The following is a 23,194-nucleotide window of genomic DNA, read 5'->3' on the forward strand; positions in this document are numbered from 1 at the left end:
AAAACGTTTTCAAGATGAAAATTCTCTTAACAGCGATTAGGCTTTTGCATGAAGTATTTGGATTAAAAAAACAACCAGATTAATCCAGACAACTGTGGGGGCAGGGCAGCTCAGAGACATTTTTAAGGGAAAAAAAATTAGTCAGTTTTTTAAAAACTATATTTTGATCAGTGATTTTGGTAGACAATAGATTGAAGGAGGGATGCTTGCTGATTTGGCTTTTCCCCTTCAGTGCCAAAGAAAGAACTTAGAATATAATCAGAGTATTTTTAAAACTTGGTTTTATCTGCTTGCACAATAATCTATTGTGTTTATTCTCTTTACAGCTTTCCATATGGTGAATTAAGAAAAATAAATGAGGACTATTTCTGAATCAGGTTTTAGTTAACAAAGATTCATTACCGGTGCACAATAGAGAAAGTCCTTTCCTTTGTATGTTGGCTGGGTTGAAGGGGGAAGGGAGGAATTACACAACAATTGACTGCTGTCTTTTAGTTGTGAGAGGTGTATACACAGGCAACTCCTTAAATTAAAATGGGCAATAAATAGAACCTTTTTAAAAATTTGAAAATTCTGTGTTCATTATTTTTAGATTTTTAAGTAAGTGACACATTAGGTTCTTCCCATTCATTCCCCACCCTTAGTTTTATAGATTAGGTTAAACATTATGCAAAGGTGGAGTGAGGTAGGGCCTCATATAAACATGTCAAAGAATGAGACCCATTTAAAGTTGTATTTTGGGGGCTGGGGATTTAGCTCAGCGGCATAAGCACCTGCCTTGCAAGCAGGCGGTTATGAGTTCGATATCTGGTACCAATAAAAAAGAAAAAGACAAAATAAAAAAATAAAGTTGTATTTTGTTTTTGCTAATTTTGAGTGTTTTTCACAGTGATTTCCCTGAATTTAAATACCTGGAATGAATGTTACATGTCATGTCACATGTATTCAGATATTTTTTTTCTTGGATAAAATATGAAACGAGGAAGAATTTCCTTGTCCTTACTTGCTGAATAACTAGACATAATTTTAAACTTAAACAACTTTAACTTAGCTTATATTATTATTATTATTATTTTTTGGTAGCAGGGATTGAACTCTTTTTTTCTCTTTTTTAAATCAGTACTGGGGATCATAGGGCTTGAACTCTTGATTAACCTCACACTTGCCAGGCAGGTGCTTATGCCACAGTTAAATTCCTGGCCGTAGCTTGTATCATTTCTATATCATTTCTTTGAGACCAGGCAGTTTCTATGAAATGACCTCTGGTTTTGAATATTATGATTTTGAGTATCTATTTGCATGAGAGGTTTTTGCATGTTTTAAAAATACTACCAAGAAAAAGGATACCACAAAGATTCAGTTACCTTGAAATAGTACTAAAATTAGGACCAAATTCTTAATGCCTATGGCAGATTGGAGGATAACAGGGCTCATTGCAAGGAAGAATGATGTCATTTGACTTTTGTAGACTATACCTTTTCCCAGCTACTTTTGTTGTAGATTTTTGGTTGCTTGGGATTGTATCATTTGGTATGTTTACAAAGAAGTTTCAGGCTTGATTTATGTGACGTTTTAAATTGAACAAATTTTAAATGTTGTGGGAAAACGTTTGTAGACATTATAAAGATAATGGTAATGTGAGTGAGCTTTTTCAAATGGCCTTCCAAGGGGCTGGGGGTTTAGCTCAGCGGTATAAGCACCTGCCTTGCAAGCAGGCGGTCCTGAGTTCGATCCCCGGTACCGATAAAAATGAAAAAGACAAAAAAAAAAAAAGAATGGATAAGAAAAATATGTTATTCAAATGGCCTTCCAAGTCTCACTTTTTCTTTATTTTGAAGTTTTATTTGCAGCCTTGAGAATTGAGTGTAAGATCCTGCACGTGCTAGGCAAGTACTACATCTCTAACCATGTTGCTTACATTGAAAAAAATTGAAATATTTGATGAAAACTAGTGTTATCTAATTGGAGGCCATGTATTTCTTTTATTCCCCATCTTGTCCTTCCATTTCCTTTCTTTTTGTTTTTGCTTTTGCTTTTGAGAGAGTTTCCCTATCCATGTACTGTAGTTTAAACTGGCCTTGAATTCATTATGTATAGCCCAGTCTGATCTTGAACTTAAAACCCTCCTGCTCCAGCCTCCTGACTCTGATTCTGGAGAGCAAACCCAGGACCTCATAGATGCTAGGCAGTATGCAAACCATTGAGCTATAACATTAATCACTACTGTTTTAAAAAACCACTTCTGTTTGAACTGTAGTTAGCTAGTAGTAAATAGTGAAATCTGAAAGTTCCTTGAGTACATGGGTACCTAAATTTCATTGTTGTGTGGTTGAAATAAATACTATTGAGAACCTTGAAGCAGTTGAATAATAATCTGTTAAGCAAGAAACTCAAAAAAGTAACATCAAGTTTTTATTTACTATTATTATTTGCTTAATAGTTGCTCATATATTTTTCCCTTTGTTCTTTTTTTTAGTTGCTCATATTTTGACTGAAAATAGCATATTCTGTGGAAACCAAATGTTAAATGGCTTTATTAAAGACCATGTAATTTTTGAGTGATATCTAGCTAATATTTTATTTATTTATTTATTTATTTATTTATGGTGATGTTGGGGATTGAACCCAGGGCCTTGTGCATGCTAGGTAAACACTCTGCCAGTGAGCTACATATCCAACCCTTTTTGTCTAATCCTTTTGTCCTCTTCCCCACAGCATCACATCCTTTTGTCTAACTGACTTTTAATGTGTAGAAATATGCTTTGCAGTGAAAAGATGTTCTTGGTAGAAAATATTTCAACACTATATTCAGATTGTTCCCCCTGCACAGGTCCCTGTCTGCCAAGTGAGAAATTGTCTAAAAAACCCACTGGAATGGTTCTGTAAAATCTTAAGTTTAGTGAATTTTTAGATCTGATTACTTACGATTTTATTTTGGTTTTGAAATGAACTCTGACATATTCAAGGGTTATTATTCTATAAAGAATGGTGCCACTTACTACAGTTGGGAAAAATTCAAATAGGAAACACTGTAATGATTTTTTTGGAAACACTTTAATTTTTGTCTCATTTACTTGGTGCTAGATTTTTAATCCATCATTAAACTCTAAGAGTACTTATATATGATTTTCTTTGTAATAGACGTTGAAGACATTGACAAACAATATGAACTTTTTATTCTTTTTTTTTTTTTTGGTGGAACCAGGGATCAAACTCATAACCTTGCGCTTGCCATGCAAGGTGCTTATGGCACTAAGCTAAATCCCCAGCCCCTTCATTTTTTTAAATCAGATTTTGTTAGTATTTTAGATATATATAATGATCACATTCATCAATATTTATTTGTTTTTGAGACTAACTCCAAACTCATGGCAATTCTCCTGCCTTAGCCTCCCAACTACTAGGATTATAGGTGTGTGCCATCATGAACAGTCTTTTTAAAAAAAATTTTTTTTTTTAAAAATTTTTTGAGACAGGGTTTCACTGTGCAGTCCAGGCTGGTCTTGAACTCACTATGTAGCCCAGGCTGGCCTCCTACTCTCAGTGATCCCAACTGCCTCAACCTCCTGAATGCTGGGAATTATAGGCATGTGCCATTACATGTGGCTAATGGGAACGTTTTCTAGTTCTAGCTTGCATTGGTTTAGACTGTTAAATTCATACTATTTTTGCAGATCCTATGTTTGTTTGTTGAGGCAGGGTTTCAGTATGTAGCTCAGCTTGATCTGGAATTCACTGTGTAGACCAGGCTGGCCTTCAGCTCATGGTGATCCTCTTGCTTCAGCCTCCTGAGTGCTGGAATTACAGTTGTGCAACCCCATGCCCAGCCCTGTTTGTAGATATTTTAATGCACTGCCTTGTGTGTGGAGGTCCTGGAGATTAAATCCAGAGGTGCCTGCCCTATAGTTAAACTATATTCCCACCCTTTTTAATTTTTTATTTCTAAACAGGGTCTTGCTAATTTACCCAGGTTGGCTTCAGATTTGTGATCCTCTTGTCTCAGCTCACCAAGTAGTTGGGATTATACATATTTGTTACTGTGACTGGTTTATGCATTTTTAAAATATATAATTCATTCATAGTTTCTTTGATCCTTAGAGTTGTTTGACTCAGTAATTTTTTTTTTTTACATTCACCATCACTTGATGTTTTTCAGTTTAAAACCTGAGGCATAAATACTCTTAAAACATTTTTATTTAAGAAACTACATTTGCTGGCTGGTACATGCCTGTAATCCAGCACTTGGGAGACTGAGGCATTTGGAATCCCTGGGAATTTGAGGCTAGTTTGGGCCACATAGTGAATTCAAGGCCAATTTTACCTGCATAGTCAGACCCTGTCTCAAAGGAAAAAAAGAAGAAAAAAGAGAATATGTCTTTTATAAATCACTAAGTTGATAAGAGAGCTGTGGATATGGCTTAGAAGCAGCACGGCACTTGGATAGCATGTAGGGATCCTGGGTTCAAGTGTGAAGCACAGGAGAAAAAAGATAGCAGATACTTTTTTTTTTTTTTTTGTACTAGGGATTGAACTCACAACCTTGCACTTGCCAGGCAGGCGCTTATGCTGCTGAGCTTAAATCCCTGGCCCTTATTTTTTTGTTTTGACCACTTTTATGTTTACCTTTTGTATTGGGGATGGAAGCCAGAGGCTTTGCACTGACCTGCTTGCTGTTGTTTGTAAAAGTTCTTTTCCATTAAAGTTTATTTATTTTTTTGGTACTGGGGATTGAACTCATGACCTCGCACTTGCAGGCAGGTCCGTATGCCTCTGAGCTAAATCCTTGGCCCAATTAAAGATTATTTAAAAGTCATCTTGGAGTGGGCTGGGAATTTAGCTCAGCGGCATAAGCGCCTACCTGGCAAGCGTGAGGTGGTGAGTTCAATCCCTAGTACCAAAAAAAAAAAAAAAAAAAAAAAAAATCCTCTCATAAAAGTCATCTTGGATCAAAAGAAGATAAAAGAACAATTTAATACTTTCTTGTATCCAAAGGATGTAAGGTCTGAATTACATGCCTGTAATTTCAGCGCTCTGGGAGGTTGATACAGGAGGATCAGAAAGTCCACTCCAGCCATGTCAACTACTGAGAAACTGTTGGAATATTTGAAAAAAGAATTGGTGATATAGCTCAAAGTAAAGAGCCTGGTACAATTCCTTATACTGTCAAAAAAGAAAAAAAAAGTATGTTAGAATCTTCAATGAAGACTACTACCACTTAGATCAGAAATTAGAGAACTACTAAACTTGAATGGGAAAATATATCTTTTACTAATCTTATAGGAATCTAGTATTTCTTTCAGCTATGGTATAGCAAAAGATCTAACTCAGTAGTGCAAGTAGTACTTATGATTTTGTTAACTATACAAATCATATATTTTCATATTTCATGATGTTGTTGCAAGTGTATCTCATTTTCATCACAGCTTGGAAATTATAGTAGCCCCAAGACCTCTTGTTTGATGCTTTTATTTAATGCATGAGTAAGGAAGCGTATATTTTAGAAGTATTTTAGAAGTATTTAAAAGAAAGGTATCTTGGAGGATTTGGAAAGTTCACAGAAGTAGACAAAATAGTAAATGAATAGGGGACTGGGGATTTAGCTTAGTGGCATAAGCACCTGACTTGCAAGCACGAGGTGGTGAGTTTGATCCCCAGTACCCTCCCCCCCCAAAAGTGAATGAATATCAAGTACCTCTCATTCAGCCCCAGCAACCATTTAGTGGATGATTCTTTTTTTTTTTTGTCTTTTTCCTTTTTATCGGTACTAGGGATTGAACTCACAACTGCCTGCTTGCAAGGCAGGCGCTGATGCCGCTGAGCTAAATCCCCAGCCCCCTAGTGGATGACTCTTGACAAAAACTAAAGGAAAGGGGGACAGTGCTTTGGAGGTGAGGGTGAAAAGGACTTGTATAAGAAGATGGAATTTGATACACCAGTTACTAGTTTCCCAGGCTCAGCGCGATGGTTTTTTTTTGGGGGGGGAGGGGTCTCTTTGAGTCAGGGTCTCACTATGTAGACTAGGCTAGTCTTGAACTCACTTTGTAGCCCAGGCAGATCTCAAAATGAAGTGATCCTCTTGCCTCAGCCTTCCCAATGCTGGAATTACAGGGGTGTAATGACACCAAGCTGTAGCTCAGTATTTTGATCTTACTGTTGACCTCCCATAGTGTTGGGATTACAGGCTTGCGCCACTGTGCTGAGTTTATGGTAAACTCTTGCCTGTGGTACACACCACCACCACTGTGATTGTTGACAAATGGTAATTTATCTATTCCTGTGATAGTTCTGCATTTTTTTCTACTGTAGACTAAAACCTGTCAGCTTCCTCATCTTACCTTCCCTTTCTTCCTCTGTAAAAAGTCATTTGAAAAATTATTTACCTATTTTTTCCTATGAATTTTAATGCAGTATTTAATTTATTTATTTGTCTTTCTTTTTTATCGGTACCGGGGATCGAACTCATGACTGCTTGCTTGCAAGGCAGGTGCTTATGCCGCTGAGCTAAATCCCCAGCCCCTGCAGTGTTTATTTTGATGCCCAAATCATTCTGGTAATTGACCAATGGAAGCTCCTTCATCCTGGAGCTGGAGAATTGGTGGAGAGGAGAAGGAAAGAGAGAGGCTAACTAGCTTCGATGTCCCCTTCATTGTTTTAAGTATTTATTTCTGACCAACAGAGTGCTTTTTGTGTCCTACTATATTTTTCCAGAAAGCCCTAAAGCTACTTAGAAACCAAGATCTGGATGCTCCCTTTGACTATTGTTGCAGATCTGAGGTTGTGTTTTATGTACACACACACACACACACACAGAAGAACTTAATTTTTTTTTTTTTTTTTGTCTTTTTTGTTTTTATCGGTACCAGGGATTGAACTCACGACTGCCTGCTTGCAAGGCAGGCGCTTATGCCGCTGAGCTAAATCCCCAGCCCCTAGAAGAACTTATCTTTGTTCTGTAGTTTAAAGCTGTGAGAGCTGTGAGTCTACCTGTTTTGCAATACGTTAAAACTTTTTCTGGTCTGCTCATTTCCATGTTTGTAAATCCCTTCTCAGACAGTAAGAAGTGTGACTCTCATGACACACATGAGTGGGAGTCAGGCTTTTTACAGTGTATGTGTATGTGCATGTTTTTTGAGACCGAATCTCTCTGTATGGTTCAGGCTGACTTTGAATGCACTGTGTAGCCTGGGCTGCCTTGAAAGTGTGATCTTCTTGCCTCAGCTTCCTGAGTGAGGGGTTTACAGGCGTGTGCCACTACTCCTAGCGACATTTATTTATTGGTCGTTGAATTATGTGTTGCATGAAGCTATTATCACAGCTGCTTTGCCTCTTTCCTCCTCTGGCATCTCTAGGGACATTATCCTGTGGCATCAACCTGTTTTCCCCATTACCTACTTTCTTTCTTAGAAACCAATGGGAGAGGACCAAGAAAAGGAAGGGAGCCACGTGTGGTAGCTTATTGGTGTAATCCCAGCACTCCATCGAAGAGGCAGGAGCATCCCCCAAAGTTCAGGGCCAACTGCCTGGTGCGACAGGAAAGACTACATAGTGGGACAGGGGGAAAACTACACAATGAGACAAGGGAAAAACAAAACAAAACAAAACAAAAACAATGTGAAGGAAGGCTGAACTGAAAGTGACTTACAGGTTTCTGCTATTCTTTTTTTTTTCCTCTCATAGGAGATAATTTGTGGATTAACCTGCGAGTGCCAAAATGGCACTTGTCTGCGGGGCTACTTTGAAGTAGGTTGAGTAATCTCTCTCTCAGAATTTCAATTTGGTTCTACGTGTGCTGCAGACTTTTCTGTGACTTAATCACTGGAGCTGAGTCTCACAAAAGAGATAGGAGGATGGCGAAAGTTCATTTCTTGCGAAAATGGTACCAATTATTTTGGTGTCTGCCACTCACTCTGAGTGGGATGAGTGAAATTTCCCAAACCCTACCTCCCCAGGAATATTACTGACCTCAGTTCGGTTTTTTGTTTTTTGTTTTTTGTTTTTTTCTTCTTCTCTCCTTCAACTGTTGCTGCCCACGGAAAGCCTTCCTTAATGAATTAAGATCCTTGCACCTTGGCATAAGCCATAGGATGTAGAAGTTCTAAGTTTACTTTGAAGTATATCTCAGTGGTTTAAAAATATTCCAAAGTACTGTTGGCAGATAATTACACTAACGCAACTAATTTCTCCCCATTCTTAAATGCCTAGTCAGTAACCAGGTTTGTAATTGTCTTAAAGTGCCCCTTATACCCTTTCAGGAAGCAATCTTGTGACATCCAGAGTGTCACACATGGTAAGGAAGTGTTCTGACCTAGCAACCCCCAGCCCAAGTTTTTTTTTTTTTAAACTCAGGTCCTAAATCATATTATGACTATCAGTATTTTTTTGGAAAAATTTTAATTCATATGCAATGAAACAATCATTTTGTTTAGAATTTAATTTTTTTTTTATCGTTACCGGAGATCAAACTGCTTGCAAGGCAGGGTCTTATGCCGCTGAGCTAAATCCGTAGTCCCTAGAGTTTAATTTTTTTTTTTTTTTTTTTTGTCTTTTTCTTTTTATCGGTACCAGGGATCGAACTCATGACTGCCTGCTTGCAAGGCAGGCGCTTATGCCGCTGAGCTAAATCCCCAGCCCTGCCTAGAGTTTAATTTTAAGAAATCAAAGCATCCTACCTCCTACCACAGTCAAGATACTGCTGTTTTTGTTTTCATTTACTGTTAGATATTTGCACTGTTTAAATCTGATAGTCTGTGGATTTTAGTTTCTTTGCTTAGTTTGCTTTCTTTGAGAAAGATCGCACTTTGTAGTTGAACTTACTATGTAGCCCGGGATTGCCTAGGTCTCATAGCATTCTTCCTACCTCAGCCTCCTGAGTGCTGGAATTACAGGCATGTACTACTGTGCCATATCTTACTGGTTTCAAATCTTTAGTTTTTAAGGTTGTTCATTTTAGTGAGCTTGAGTCCTTTCAATGAATTGAAATTCTAGTACACCCATAGTTAGAATTAAATGCCATAATAGATGCTGACTTTTTTTTTATTGCTGAGGATCACACTTGCTAGGCAGGCACCTGTACCACTGAGCTAAATCCCCAGCCCTGATAGATGCTGACTTATTATATAGGTGAGTCTACTTTTGGTTAAAGGGAGATTTATGAATTTCAAATTTACAGAGAATTCCTTAATTTAGTGTGTGATACAGTATATAAAACAAAGGTATTTATTAACACATTTATTATCTAAAGTTGGATGTATTTAACTTTTTAAAAATTCATTTTATTGGGCCAGGGAGGTGTGGTGGCATACTCCTGTAATCCCAGCACTCAGGGAGGCTGAGGCAGGAGGATCATTGCAAGTTTGAGACCAGCCTGGGCTACAACGTGAGCTTAAGCCCAGCCTGAACCCCGTAGCAAGACTATGTCTCAAAAAAAGACCAAAAAGTTAATTTTATTGGTGCATTTTAGATATACATGATAACATTCATCATATGGAATTTGTACTTCTTTATGATATATCTTGCTTCTTTTTTCCCTTTTTCTTTCCTTCTTTTCAACCCCTCTTTCCTTCCTTATTTTATAAAAGCTTTGTTTCCAGTTTTTCCATCTATAATCTTTTTTTCTTTTCTTTCCCAACAAACTAGATTTTAAGACAGTTTTATAACATTGGTGTATCCATTACTGTGAAATGAATCCTTCTGCTAACCAACTTCTATTTTTAAAAAAGCCTTTAGTCAGTAGTGGGTGCTATTTATTTATTTATTTATTTATTTTTGAGGCAGGGTCTCACTGTACAGTTCAGGCTGACTTTAAACTCCCTGTGTAGCTCAGGCTGGCCTCAAACTCACAACAATCCTCCTGCTTCAGCCTCCTGAGTGCTGGGATTATAGCCATGTGTTACCATGCCTGGTGGTTTTATTTTAAAAGATCACAGAATTTTTAGAGTTTTTTTTTTCCTTACAAATGGGCAGTGTCCCCCACGCCATCTGTTTTATTTTAAGGAGAAAAAGAAGATGAAGAAGAAAAACTACAACAAAATTTCTTTTTTTTTTTTTTGTCTTTTTCCTTTTTATCGGTACCAGGGATTGAACTCACGACTGCCTGCTTGCAAGGCAGGCGCTTATGTCGCTGAGCTAAATCCCCAGCCCCAACAAAATTTCAAAATATATGAATCGGGGTCAACAATGGTACATACATTGCAGTGGTACATACATTGTACATACACTGTCACCCCCAAATCATTGAACTAGAGCACAAGACATCTGTATTCAGCCGTCCGAACAGTACCAGCACAAATCTTTCTTTTCAATGAACTCAGAAATCAGTAGTATAAATATCTTAACTATTTTTAAATATTCATGTACATACACGGTTTTTCTTTCAGCTCCTCACACTGAGACAGTATAATGTTTACACATGTGTGTCTTATTTATTTCACTAATGAGTGTGGTCTCAAATTACATCCATTTACCCATAAAAGTCTCCAGTTTATCCTCCTCCTTTATGTCGGGGTAGTACTCCATTGCATAAAAATTCCACTTTTTTTTTTTTTTTTTTTTGGTCTTTTTCCTTTTTATCGGTACCGGGGATCGAACTCGCGACTGCCTGCTTGCAAGGCAGGTGCTTATGCCGCTGAGCTAAATCCCCAGCTCCCACATTTTTTATCTTTTCCACAGTTAATGGGCGTTTAGGTTGTTTCCAAGATCTAGGTATTATAAATTGTGCTGCTATAAACACGAGTGCACATATATCCCTGTGGTATGATGTTTTTAATTCTTTTAGGAAGATACCTAGAAGAAGAATAGCTGGGTCCAATCACCTCTAGTGCTGATTTCTGAGGAATCTCCACACTGCTTTCCACAGTGGTTGTATCAGTCTGTATTCCCACCAACAGTGGAGAAGGGTTCCTTTGCCCCCATATTCCCTCCAGCATTTGTTGGAGGGAATGCATTGGTTTTTCCAGTTCTTTATATGTTCTCGATAGTAATTCTTTATATGAGGAAGAGCTGGCAAACATTTTCTCCCACATTGTGGGTGACTGTCTCTTCACTCTGTTCATGATTTCTTGGGGCCGTACTTCTAAAACTGTTATACAGATCAATGCAATCTCAATCAAAATTCCATAGCATACCTCACAAAATTAGAGAAAACAGTCCTAAAATTCATGTGGAACCAGAAGAGACGTAGAATAGCAAAGGCAATCCTGGACATCAAGGACAAGACAGGGGGCATCACAGTCTCTGACTTGAAATTCTCTGGGAGTGAGGTGGAATCTCAGTGTTGTTTTAATTTGCATTCTTGAATTATGAGTGATTTTGAGCATTTTTAATTATATTTATTTGCTGTTTGTATTTCTTCATCTGAGAAGTGTGTATTCATCTCAGATGCCCATTTTTTGGTTTTTCCAGTTCTTTATATGTTCTCGATAGTAATCCTTTATATGAGGAAGAGCTGGCAAACATTTTCTCCCACATTGTAGGTGACTGTCTCTTCACTCTGTTGGTAGTTTTTCTTGCTGCGCAAAAGCTTTTCAATAGGATAAGATCCCAATTACTGATTTTTTTGGTGACATTTCCGGTGAAGTTGGGGTTTTGTTTATAAAGTCTTGTCTTTTTTTTTTCATCTTTTTGAGACAGGGTCTTGCTATACAGTTTAGGCTGGCCTTGAGCTCACTTTGTAGCCCAGGCTGGTCTCGAACTCGCTAGGATCCTCTTGCCTCAGCCTCCTGAGTGCTGGGATTACAGGTGTGAGCCACCATGTCTGGTGACAGAAAGTCTTTGCTTATACCAGTGTCTTTAAGAGTTTTACCTACTATCTCCCAGCAGATCTAATATTTCTGGGTTTTTTGTTTTTCTTTTTTCTTTTTTGTACCGAGGATCAAACTCACAACCTTGCGCTTGCCAGGCAGGCACTTATGCCACTGAGCCAAATCCTTAGCCCAGTATTTCTGTTTTAATATTGAGATCTTTGATCCATTCTGATTTTAGCTTAGTATATGGTGAAAAATATGAGTCCAGTTTTAATCTTCAGTATGTGTAGAGCCAGTTTTTCCAGCACCATTTATTAAAGAGGCTATCTTTCTTTCAGTGAATGTGTTTGGCACCTTTGTCAAAGATAAGATGGCTTAGAATGTCTGGAGTTGTGTCTGCATCTTCTAATCTTTTCCAAGGGTTTTGGGCCTGTTTTTTATTTTTATTTTTTTCCAGTACCACACTGTTTTTATCACAGTAGCTTTATAGTATAATTTCAAGTCAGGGATTGTGATGCCCCCATCTTGCCTTTGTTGCCCAGGATTGCCTTTGCTATTCTAAGTCTCTTCTGGTTGCACATGAATTTTAGGGTTGTTTTCTCTAATTCTGTGAGGTATACTATTAGAATTTTGATTAAGATTGCATTGAATGTGTATAACAGTTTTGGAAATATGACCCATATGGGCAGTCTTTTCAGAGGCTTGTTGATTAGTTGAGAAGTATCCTTTTGTTAAAAGTTAATTTTACGGCTGGGGATTTAGCTCAGCGGCAATAAGCCCCTGCCTTGCAAGTGTGCGGTCGTGAGTTCGATCGCTGGTACCAATAAAAACGAAAAAGACAAAAAAAAAAGTTAATTTTACATAGCAGATATTATAGGTGTGAGGTAATGTGTGTGTATGTGTGTATAAATACCCCCACCCAAAAATAATGATTCCTGCAGTGTTTTGAAGAATTTTAACAGTTGGGGCTTTACTGAACACAAATGGCTTTTCCCAAAAGTTATAGTTACCAAGCTTTTCATGTACAGGAATCTGGACACTCACTATGAATTCAAAGTCAGATTGGTGGATATAATTTTGTTTTAAATGTTGTCAAAAGTTTACTTGAAAAGTGAGAGGCAAGGAGGTAAGGGAAGCACTGGCTCTGTAGTGTGAACTTGGACTGAAAAAGTGAGGAAAGGATAGAAGAGAAGGTAAAGGTGCACTCTGTCTTGACCAGAGTGGGCTGCCGTGAGGAGTCACCGGAACACTGCTGGATCTAGTTTTGTTGGTCAGATTCAGTTTATTCCCAGTCATGAAGTTTTCTCAATCCCTTTTTAAGTAAAACCGGTAGTTTTTCCTGTCAAAAAGTAATTTGGGGGCAGTTTTGGGTCCAGTCCCTAGCACCCCCACTTCCCCAAAGAAATCCATGACCAAGAGAAGGTATTTGCTAGATATGCATATACCTTAGAAAGGAAGTTCTGATGAGTACTACAGCATGGAGGAATCTTGATACATTATGCTATGTGAAATAAAACAGTCCAAACGGACATACTGTGTGATCTGTTAACACACACGTGAGATTTCCAGAGAAATCAACTTCTTGGAGACAGCTTATAGGATGGTTGCTTTGCTTTTTACTGTTTATGAGCACTGCTGTAGTAAGCAGTCATAGACAGTTTGCAGGCATATACATTTACACACAGAATCATTCTTTGCAGTTCTGGGGCAACCATAATGGCACTGAGCTACATTCTCAGCCCTTTTTAAGTTGCTGGCCTTGAACTTGCAGTTATCCTGCTTCAGCTCCTTAAGTAGCTGAAAGTATAGGCGTGTACCAGAGCATCAGTGAGTTTTTGTTACTAATTAAATCATAATTCAGGATCTCAGGTAGGAATCATCATGTATCCAGGTCTTCCTTTACCACCCTGGGAGAAAGACAGGAGAGAGAGAGTGGAGCCAGTTTAGATCTTCCTGGGAAACAGTTTTATGCCCAGAGGCTACCTTGCAAGTGTGCGGTCATGAGTTCAATTGCTGGTACCGATAAAAATGAAAAAGACCAAAAAAAACCCCTTTAAACTCAACATACAGGTGGCAGAAAGATTTGTATACCACTTGCACAAAGAGAGATAGCATTCTTCTTTCAAATTTCCCATTCCGTGTTTTAAAAAATTTAATTACTATTTTTTAAGGAAGAAAGGTTTATTGACTCACAGTTTCCAGTGGGCTCAATCCAACATCAGTTTGCTGTAGAACAGAAAGAACACTGGTGGGGGGTGGGGGGGCATGTTAGAGGAAAGCTGTTCAACCATGGCAGAAAGGCGCTGAGTTTTTTTTTTTTTTAATCAGTACTGGGGATCGAACCCACGACTAGCCTACTTGCAAGGCAGGCACTTATGCCGCTGAGCTAAATCTCTAGCCCCGCTTTTTTTTTTTTTAAATTCCTTTCAATACTGAGGACTGAACCAAGGGTCCCAGGCCAGCTAAGCAAATACTTCCACCACACAGCTACGTCCATTTATCTTCCTCTCTTTTTTAATTTTCAGACATGTTCTTGCTAAATTGCCCAAGCTGGCCTCAAGCTTGAAATTCTCCTGCTTTAGCCTTCAAGAATGCTAGGATTAGCTTGGTGTGGTGTTACATGGCCTGTAATCCCAGCACTCAGGAGGCTGAGGTAGGAGAATTCCAAGTTTGTGAGTTTGAGACCAGCCTGGGCTACAAAGTGAGTTCAAGGCCAGCCCAACCTGCATAGCAAGACCCTATATCTCAAAAAGACAAAAAAAGGAAAAGGAAAAAAAAAGAATACTAGTACTATAGATCGTTGCCACTAGGCCTGGTTTTTGTTTTTGTTTTCGTTTTTTTGAGATGACTATGTAGTCCAGGTCATCCTTGAACTCAGTGATGCTCCTGCATCAGCTTCACAAATGCTGCTGTTGCTGAGGATTTAGCTCAGTGGCATAAACACCTGTTGGCAAGAGCGCAGTCGTGAGTTCAATCCCTGGTTACCAAACAAAACAAACAAACAAAAACAACTGCTGCTGTTATAGGCATGTATGGTATCCCAGCCCTTTTTAATTTTATTTTTTATTTTGAGACCCAGTCTCAATAAATTATTAAATTGCCTGGATTGAGCTTGAATTTGTTTGTTATCCTGCTTCAGCCACCCAGAGTTCTGGGATTACAGGGTGTGCCACGATTTCTGGCCTGAACCTGAGCAGCGTTTTTTTTTTTTGGTTCCAGGGTTTGAACCATGACCTTGCCCTTACCAGGCAGGCACTTAAGCTGCTGAGCTAAATCCCTGGCCCCTGAGCAGCTTTTTGAAGTGTGCTTATTTTATATACCATTTGTGTATATGTGTGTGTGTGTGTGTGTATACATATATGTTTATTTGAGACATGGTCTTGCTATGTAGTTCAGACTGGCCTTTCTTTTCTGTTTTATTTTATTTTATTTTTTTCTTTTTGAGATAGAGTCTCACTGTGCAGTTCAGGCTGGCCTTAAGCTCACTTTGTAGCTCAGGCTGATCTCGAACTTGCAGTGATCCTCCTGCCTCAACCTCCCAAGTGCTGGGATTACAGATGTGTGCCACCATGCCTGGCTAAGACTGGCCCTTCCCTCACTTGTGTAGCCCAGGTTACCCTTAAACTTGTCTTCTGCGTCAGTTGCCCAAGTGCTGCGATTGCAGGCATGTGCCACCATGCTAGGCTCTGTAGGTGTATATTTTAAACAAACATCCTAATCATGTATTTTGTCTGCTTTTTGTTCAGATGTCTCTCTCCCTTGTTATATAACAACTCTTTGCAAATTAGGAAATGATTTATTTCTTAGGTGTTCCAAGTATTTTTCCCTTTTTTGTCTTATTTAATATTTTACTTTATAAGCATTTTAAAGATTGTGGTGGAGATTTATCTCAGTGGCAGAGAGCTTGCACAGGGCCAAGGCTTTGATTCTCAGCATTTAAAAGCAAAGCAAAACAAAACAATCTAGAGGTTGAGGGATTGAACCCAGGGCCTCATGCATGCCAGGTAACTGAGTTACATTCCCAAACCAAAACAAAAATACATTTACGTTTCTAGGAAGTCTTCCTTTTTGTATGCTTAAAGTATTTCCAGTCACTGAAACAGGAAATAAAGGTGTGGGGTCGGGATATATTGAGTAGAGTGCTTGCCTAGCATTTGTGACACCCTGGATTCTATCTCTACCATTGCAGAAAGACAGGAAGGAAGATAGGTAGCTTGGTTTATTATGACACTGAAGGAAAGCCAGTCTTTTAGTCTAAATATAAGCTCAAAAGGTTTATAAATTAGTAATGGTTTATAAATGAGAAAAGATGTTAGTAATTCATAAAAATGTTTGGTATAGAAAGGTAGTATAAATGTTAATGTTATTGCACTATTCCAGGTAGCTTGATGTTTTAATGAATACATTCATGATCTGAGTTCAAAAGAGGTATAATATAGAATTTTACTGGCTCTTTTGGGGTTCTGGGAATTGAACCCAGGGTCTAATGCATGCTAGACAAGTGTTCTACCACTGAGCCACCTATTCAGCCTCCTTGAATCTTTTTGTAATGTTATAAAGAATATACACAGATCTCTCTGTCTCTGTCTCAGTCTGTCCGTCTGTCTGTCTCTCTCTCTCTCTATATATATATTTTATTTTTTTTCCTTTTTTTGGTCTTTTTGAGATAGGCTCTCGCTATGCAGTTCAGGCTGGCCTTGAGCTTGCTTTGTAGTGCAGCTGGTCCTGAACTTGCAACCCTCCTCCTGCCTCAGCCTCCCAAGTGCAGATATTACAGGTGTGCGCTGCCACACCTGGTTCACATAGATATATATTGTTAGAAATCATCTAACTAGGGGCCCTGGGTATTTAGCTCAGCAACATAAGTGCCTGCTTTTGCAAGCGCGTGCTTGTGAGTTCCTGGTACAAAAAAAAAAAAAAAAAAAAAATCATCTAACCAGAATTTAATATTAATTTTTTAGGCCTCTTTTTATTCCATATGGTATGTTCATTGCTCTTTACTCTGTCCATTATAGTTCCTGATCCTTTGCCCTTTCTTCTTCTTCCCCTTCTCCTTCCCCCACTCCTTCTCTTCCTCCTTTTTTTTTCACTAGTTAATGGATTACATATTGTCCTCTTAGAAATATTTGTTCAAGTTACAAAATTAAAGCATATAAAATGGACATTCAAACTGTGAGACTGCAAACAGTTCTGTTCAGTGAGCCAACAAAACTCAGTAGTAACTTCCTCCTTTTTTATGGTGTAATGGATTGAGTCTGGGGCTTCCTGCATACTGATCATTTGCTTTTCTTTCTTCTTTTTCCTTTTTTGGCTTTTGAGACAGGGTCTCGCTATGCAGTTCAGGCTGGCCTTGGGCTCACTTTGTAGCCCAGGCTGGTCTTGAACTTGCGAGGATCCTCCTGCCTCAGCCTCCAGACTGCTGGGATTACAGGCATGCACCACTACATCTAGCTTGATCATTTACTTTTGAATAAAGAACAACTTGGTGATTATGGAATGGGAGGGCAAAAAGGTAGGCAATATACAAAGACATTGTTATTTTGATATACTATTGGAAGATCATATAGGTTAAGTGTTCCTTAATGCTTGAGAATGAAAGTATTTCAAATATCAGAGTTTATTTTTGTATTTTGGAATATTTGCATGTGTAGGTTGAGCATCTCAAAAATCTGAAGTTATCTGAAATGTGAAAGATTATGAATGCCTATATGACTCAGTCTGAATTGGGCTTTAGATTGGTAACTGTCTAGGATAGTTTCATGCATTTGCAAAAGGATTGATTTTTTTTCTTCCTCAATTACAGTCCTGCCACTCTTCCTTATATAGTAGGATTTCAAAGTATTGAGAATTTCTGAGGAACTGAGGAAGGAATCTTTTTACGTGGGAATAGAGAGGTAATATTAGTGATGATAGAAGACTCAATTTTTCTTTTAAGTGATGCTGGAGATTGAATCTAGGTCCGTGCAAGTACTAGGCAAGTGTTTGTATCTCGAGCCCCTCAGATGTGATCTTTCAAGCCTTGACTAAGAGGACCTTGCTATGAAATTTGGATACTATGAGGATATAGTTCTGCTGTCTTGTTTCAGGAATGACTCAAGGATTCTTTTCTGTAGTAGGAAGACTTGTGTGCAAGTGATACATGTAGAAGTTCATTATTATTGCTTATTAATAGGTCATTTTCAGAAACTGGAATTAGAGTTACTCTTGCATTCTTGTTGGTAATTCAGCCAATGAAGGTAGAATGGGAATGAAAAAGAAAGGTATTGGGAGACTCCACTGGGTTTTAGCATACTAATAATCTTTGCTTTTAAGTAAGTGATTTTTTAAAAATATTTTTAAAATTTGCAGTACTGGGTACACACTCTACTGTTTTTTAATTGGTACCGGGGATCAAACTCACGACAGTGTTGCTTACAAGGCAGGTGCTTATTCCACTGAGCTAAATCCCCAGCCCCCACACTCTACTGTTGACTCATATATCTCTAGCCCCTTAGAAATAATTTTTTTCTTGAAACTTATTTATTTATTTGTCTTTTTTTTTTTTTTTTTTTTTGGTCTTTTTTCTTTTTATTTGTACCGGGGATCGAACTCATGACTGCCTGCTTGCAAGGCAGGTGCTTATGCCGCTGAGCTAAACCCCCAGCCCCTATTTGTCTTTTGTCTTTTTGAGACAGGGTTTAATTATGCAGTTCAGGCCAGACTTGAACTCAAAAGCAATCCTCTTGCCTCAGCCTCCTGAGTGCTGGGGTCACAGGCATGCACCACCATGCTTGGCTTAAATTTTATTTTGAGACATTGTCTCCCTAATAATTGGGCAGCCTTTGAGCTTTTTTTTTTTTTTTTTTTTTTTTTTTTAGTGTTGGGAATTGAACTCAAGACCTGTGCTTGCCAGGCAGCCACTGTACCATTAAGCCATATCCCTGGCTCCGTTTCCTCTGAAGCTTTTAACTTCCTGCCTCACTCTCTTAAGTACTGGGGATTTCAGGTGTGTGCTGTTGTGGCTGGTAGATCATTTATATATTTTAATGATGGTAAATAAAAATATGAACTAGTTTCATAGTGTTTGTAAAATTATTATTTTGGGGGGGGGTGTTGGTGGTGTTGTATTTTGTAGCCTAGGCTGGTCTTGAACTTGCAGTGATCCTCTTGTCTCTGACTCCTGAATGCTAGGATTACAGACATATGGCACCAGGGCTGGTTTTAAGATTAAAGACAATTCTGTTAAGATTGTTAATGTCTCTCTGTCTTTTTTTTAAATTTTAAGGCAGGGTCTTACTAAGTCCCTAAGTTGCCTGTCTGGGTTTGAATGTGCCAGCCTCATATATCAATATCCTGGAATGCTGGTATTATAGGCTTTTACCTCCAACTGCAGTTTAGGGTTTTTTTTAATTCTTCAAAAATTACAAATGAAGCCAGGCATGGTGGCACACAGTTATCACCCTATCTCTTTCTAACTGTTGGGAAGGCTGAGACAGGAGGATCAAAGCTCAAGGCCAGCCTGAGCAATTTAGCCTGGGCAAGTTAGCTTTGAAATGTGGGGTTGTAATAAGATACACATTATATAAAATGTATCACTTTAAATTTTTTTCTTTTTGGTACTGAGAATTGAACTCAGGATCTGTGCTTGCCAGGCAGGTGCTGTGCCATTGTCTTTGTTTTTTTGTTTTGTTTTTTGAGACAGTCTCATTGTGTAGTTTAGGCTAGCCTTGAACTCACTATGTGGCGTAGGCTGGCCTCAGACTCACAGAAGTCCTTCTGCCTCAGCCTCTGGAGTGCTGGGACTACAAACCTGTACCACCATGCTCAGCTTGCTTGCTTATTTATTTTTTTATTGAGAAAGAGTTGTGCGATGTGGTTCTGGGTGTCTTTGAACTCACTGTGTAGCTCAGGCTAGCCTCAAACTCATGGCAGTCCTCCCACCTCAGCCTCCCGAGTGCTAGAATTATAGGCATGCACCACCATGCCTGGCAATCATTTTTAAACTGTACAATTCAGTGGTATTAGATACATTGGCAGTATTTTATAGTATCACTAATTCCGCAACTTGTAATACAGACACTACCCATGAAGTGGTAACTCCTAATTCTCATCTTCCCCCAACTCTGGTGCCCATGTGAAGTTGCCTGTTGTAGATAATCTCATATAACAAGCATCACCTACTGTTTGTTCTTTTGTGTGTGGCTGTTTTGCTTAGCATAATGGTTTTCAATCATGTTCCAGTATTTTATCAAAACATCTTTTTAATGATAATGATATTCTGTTATGTATATTCATATGCATTCCACTAGTGACTTTTAAGTTCTTTCCAACTTTTGGCTATTCTGAGTAATGGCTGTACGAAGTATTGGTGGACACATACATACCTGTTTGAGTGCCAGTGGAATTACTGGGTCATATGGTAATTCTGGGCTTAACTTTATGAGATAATGCAAAACTTTTCCACAGTGGCTGCCCATTTTACATTTCTACCAGTTGTGCCCACAGCTGGTTCACCATATTTTTGTTAGTGCTTTGTTTTTTTTTTTAATTTTTAAAATTATTTTGAAGGTAGTAAAATACAACAGAACAAGATGGAACAAAGCCATTTGAGACAGTGTAGTGAAATTGGTACCGAACTTCACAGCAGGTTACGGGGATAACAGTAATAGGTACCATAGTATATGTTGTTATCTTTACAATAGTTGTTCTTGCAATCAGTTCAGGCTGGCCTTGAGCTCACTTTGTAGCCCAGGCTGCTCTCAAACTCACAATGATCCTCCTGCCTCAGCCTCCTGAGTGCTGGGATTAGAGGCGTGAGCCACCACGCCCGGCTCTCATTTTTCTAATGAGTAAATATTCTGAGCATATTTTCATATGCTTTTCTGCCATTGGTGTATTTTTGGTAACATGTTTTGCCCTTTAAAGAGTTATACCAGGTATGGTGACACATGCCAGGCTAAGACATTGGGATTGCAAGTTCCAACCCCGTCAGTTTAGGGATTTAGTAAGACCTTGTCTCAAAAATAAAAACGGGCTAAGGATGTAGCTCAGTGTGAGGTTCTAGGTTCAACCCTCAGGTACCCCCCTCCAAATTCATGTATTCATGATACATGTTCTGTGTCAAATACATTTGAATGTATTTCTGTGTTTGTATGGGGAGACCTATTTCAAATTCATCAGATTTTTCTCCACAACTTATAGAGGGTCAATTATTTTATACCAGATAGTTTTGTTAGTTCTAATTGTTTTCTGATAAAACTGGATTTTAGTAGTTCCTTTTTAAGAGCTGGTAAAATCGGGGCTGGGGATTTAGCTCAGTGGCATAAGCATCTGCCTTGCAAGCAGGCAGTCGTGAGTTCAATCCCTGGTACCGATAAAAAGGAAAAGACCAAAAAAAAAAAAAAAAAAAAGAGCTGGTAAAATCATATTAGGGAACATAAAATAGAAACATGTTGCTTTCTTATAAGCTTCTTCATAGGAAGTGTAAAATTATAATCATGAATTGTCAGCAAAAATAAGTACTATATTTAAAAGTGCTTCTAGTTGGGGTGGTGGTGCCTATCTATAATTCTAGCACTTGGTAGGCTGAGACAGGAGGGTCTTTTTGGGTTCAACGGCAGCCTGAACTACAGAGCTAGACTTTGTCTCAAAAGAAAAGTGCTTCTGCCTGGCTTTGTAAGGTGGGATTACAAGTATATAAAATATAATTGTTAACTTCTAATGACATTGATAGAATTTTCATGATTTGTTTTTTTGTACTGGGGATCAAACTCATGACCTCACACTTGCCAGACAGGTGCTTATGCCACTGAGCTAAATCCCCAACCCCTTCAATGAATTTTTGATGATCACAAATTTTGTTTCTCATGAGTGCTCAAATTTTTTCATTATAGATGCAGTATACATGTTTTAGGAATAAAAATTAGAATATGATTTATTTAGTTTTTTGAGACAAGGTCTCACTGTGTGGTATAGGCCATCCTTGAACTTGCTTATGCAGCCCGGGCTGGCCTTGAGACCTCATGGTAATCCTACTATCTCAGCCTCCTAAATTATAAGAGTGAGATTATAGGTATGAATTATTCTCAGATTTATACAGATGAAAGACAATTTCAGTTAGACCTAAATTACAAATTTTAACACCTTGGAAATAGATTATGTAAGACAGCTTGGGATCTAGCTTAGAGTGCTTACCTGGCAGGCAAGGCCTGAATTCAGTCCCCAGCAAGCCCCTCCCCCCACTATATTAAAATATGAGTATTATTTAAAAACAGGCACACTGATAAATGGGGATTTATTTTTGGTTTTAAGGAATATTGGAAAGCATGTCAGTTTTTTTTTAGTAAGAACACTGTCACTTACTGAATAAAATGAAATCTGTATAATTACACAGTTAACAGTTTTTACTTTAATAGAAGCCTTTTAAAAAACATCTTAACTCATTTTGGAAAATTATTGATATAATATAATAATGTTGATCTTTTTTCTCCCCCCAGATATGGCCGTGTGGAAAGTGTTAAAATTCTCCCGAAAAGGGGATCTGAAGGAGGAGTGGCTGCCTTTGTGGATTTTGTGGACATCAAAAGTGCACAGAAAGCTCACAACTCCGTTAACAAAATGGGAGACAGAGACCTACGCACGGATTATAATGAACCAGGCACCATTCCGAGTGCTGCTCGGGGATTGGATGATACAGTTTCCATAGCATCTCGTAGTAGAGAGGTTTCTGGGTTCAGAGGAGGTGGTGGAGGGCCTGCTTATGGCCCCCCACCATCACTTCATGCACGAGAAGGACGTTATGAGCGGAGACTTGATGGGTAAGTTCCAAGGTTTCTGTAGGCAGGTATTTTGTATTTGATGTGGTGAGAAACAGAAACTCATATTTAGGGGCCCCAGATGGATTTAAAGTTTTGGGCATTCTCAATGCTTCCTATTTTGGGTTGGAAACGGAAGTGATTTCTGTCCCAGTGGCTGGTGTCTTATGGAATCGTAGAGGATATTTCCTGCAGTGGATTGGATATCAGCTCCTGAGATATAATATGGTGGAAGAGCTCCTATGACAGCATCATTTTTGGAGTTACCTGTCTTCTAGAATTAATTATTCCTCCTTTTGGATAATACTAAAAGCCTTCTTTGGATATATCCCTTCTACACAGTGGAGTTACTTGGCTGCAGATTTTGTGGTCATGCTATTTGGAATATTTCTGGAATATTAAGAGCCTGCAGATTGTTTTAGAAGTTACCTGCTTCTCGGTTTTCACTGCATAAAGTTTACAAACAAATTGGATTGTCATGAAAAATGTAGCAGACCATAATGATGCAACCATTTGGATTCTACAAACAATACTCTACCATGGAAATGTATACTTGGGTGAAGAAGAGTGAAGGCATTGCTTGAATTTTCCAGTTTGGATCTACACAGTTTCAATATTGGAATTACACTCCTTGATGGAATGGGGGAAAATTGAGATGAT

General features: G+C 38.5%; 1 protein-coding gene across 3 annotated transcripts in view; it reads left to right on the plus strand.

The window, feature by feature from the left end:
• The window catches only part of Spen (spen family transcriptional repressor), an 89,335-nt gene that overhangs the window by 2,902 nt on the left and 63,239 nt on the right, over positions 1-23,194 (plus strand). For all 3 annotated transcript variants that reach the window (XM_063235567.1, XM_063235565.1, XM_063235566.1), the window contains exon 2: positions 22,217-22,537. In XM_063235567.1, coding sequence (XP_063091637.1) covers positions 22,217-22,537 — 321 coding nt within the window. The remainder of the gene's footprint in view (positions 1-22,216; positions 22,538-23,194) is intronic.

This window comes from Cavia porcellus, unplaced genomic scaffold, assembly GCF_034190915.1.
Source record: "Cavia porcellus strain 051 isolate PalLab524CR breed Dunkin Hartley unplaced genomic scaffold, mCavPor4.1 scaffold_25, whole genome shotgun sequence".
NCBI lineage: Eukaryota > Metazoa > Chordata > Mammalia > Rodentia > Caviidae > Cavia > Cavia porcellus.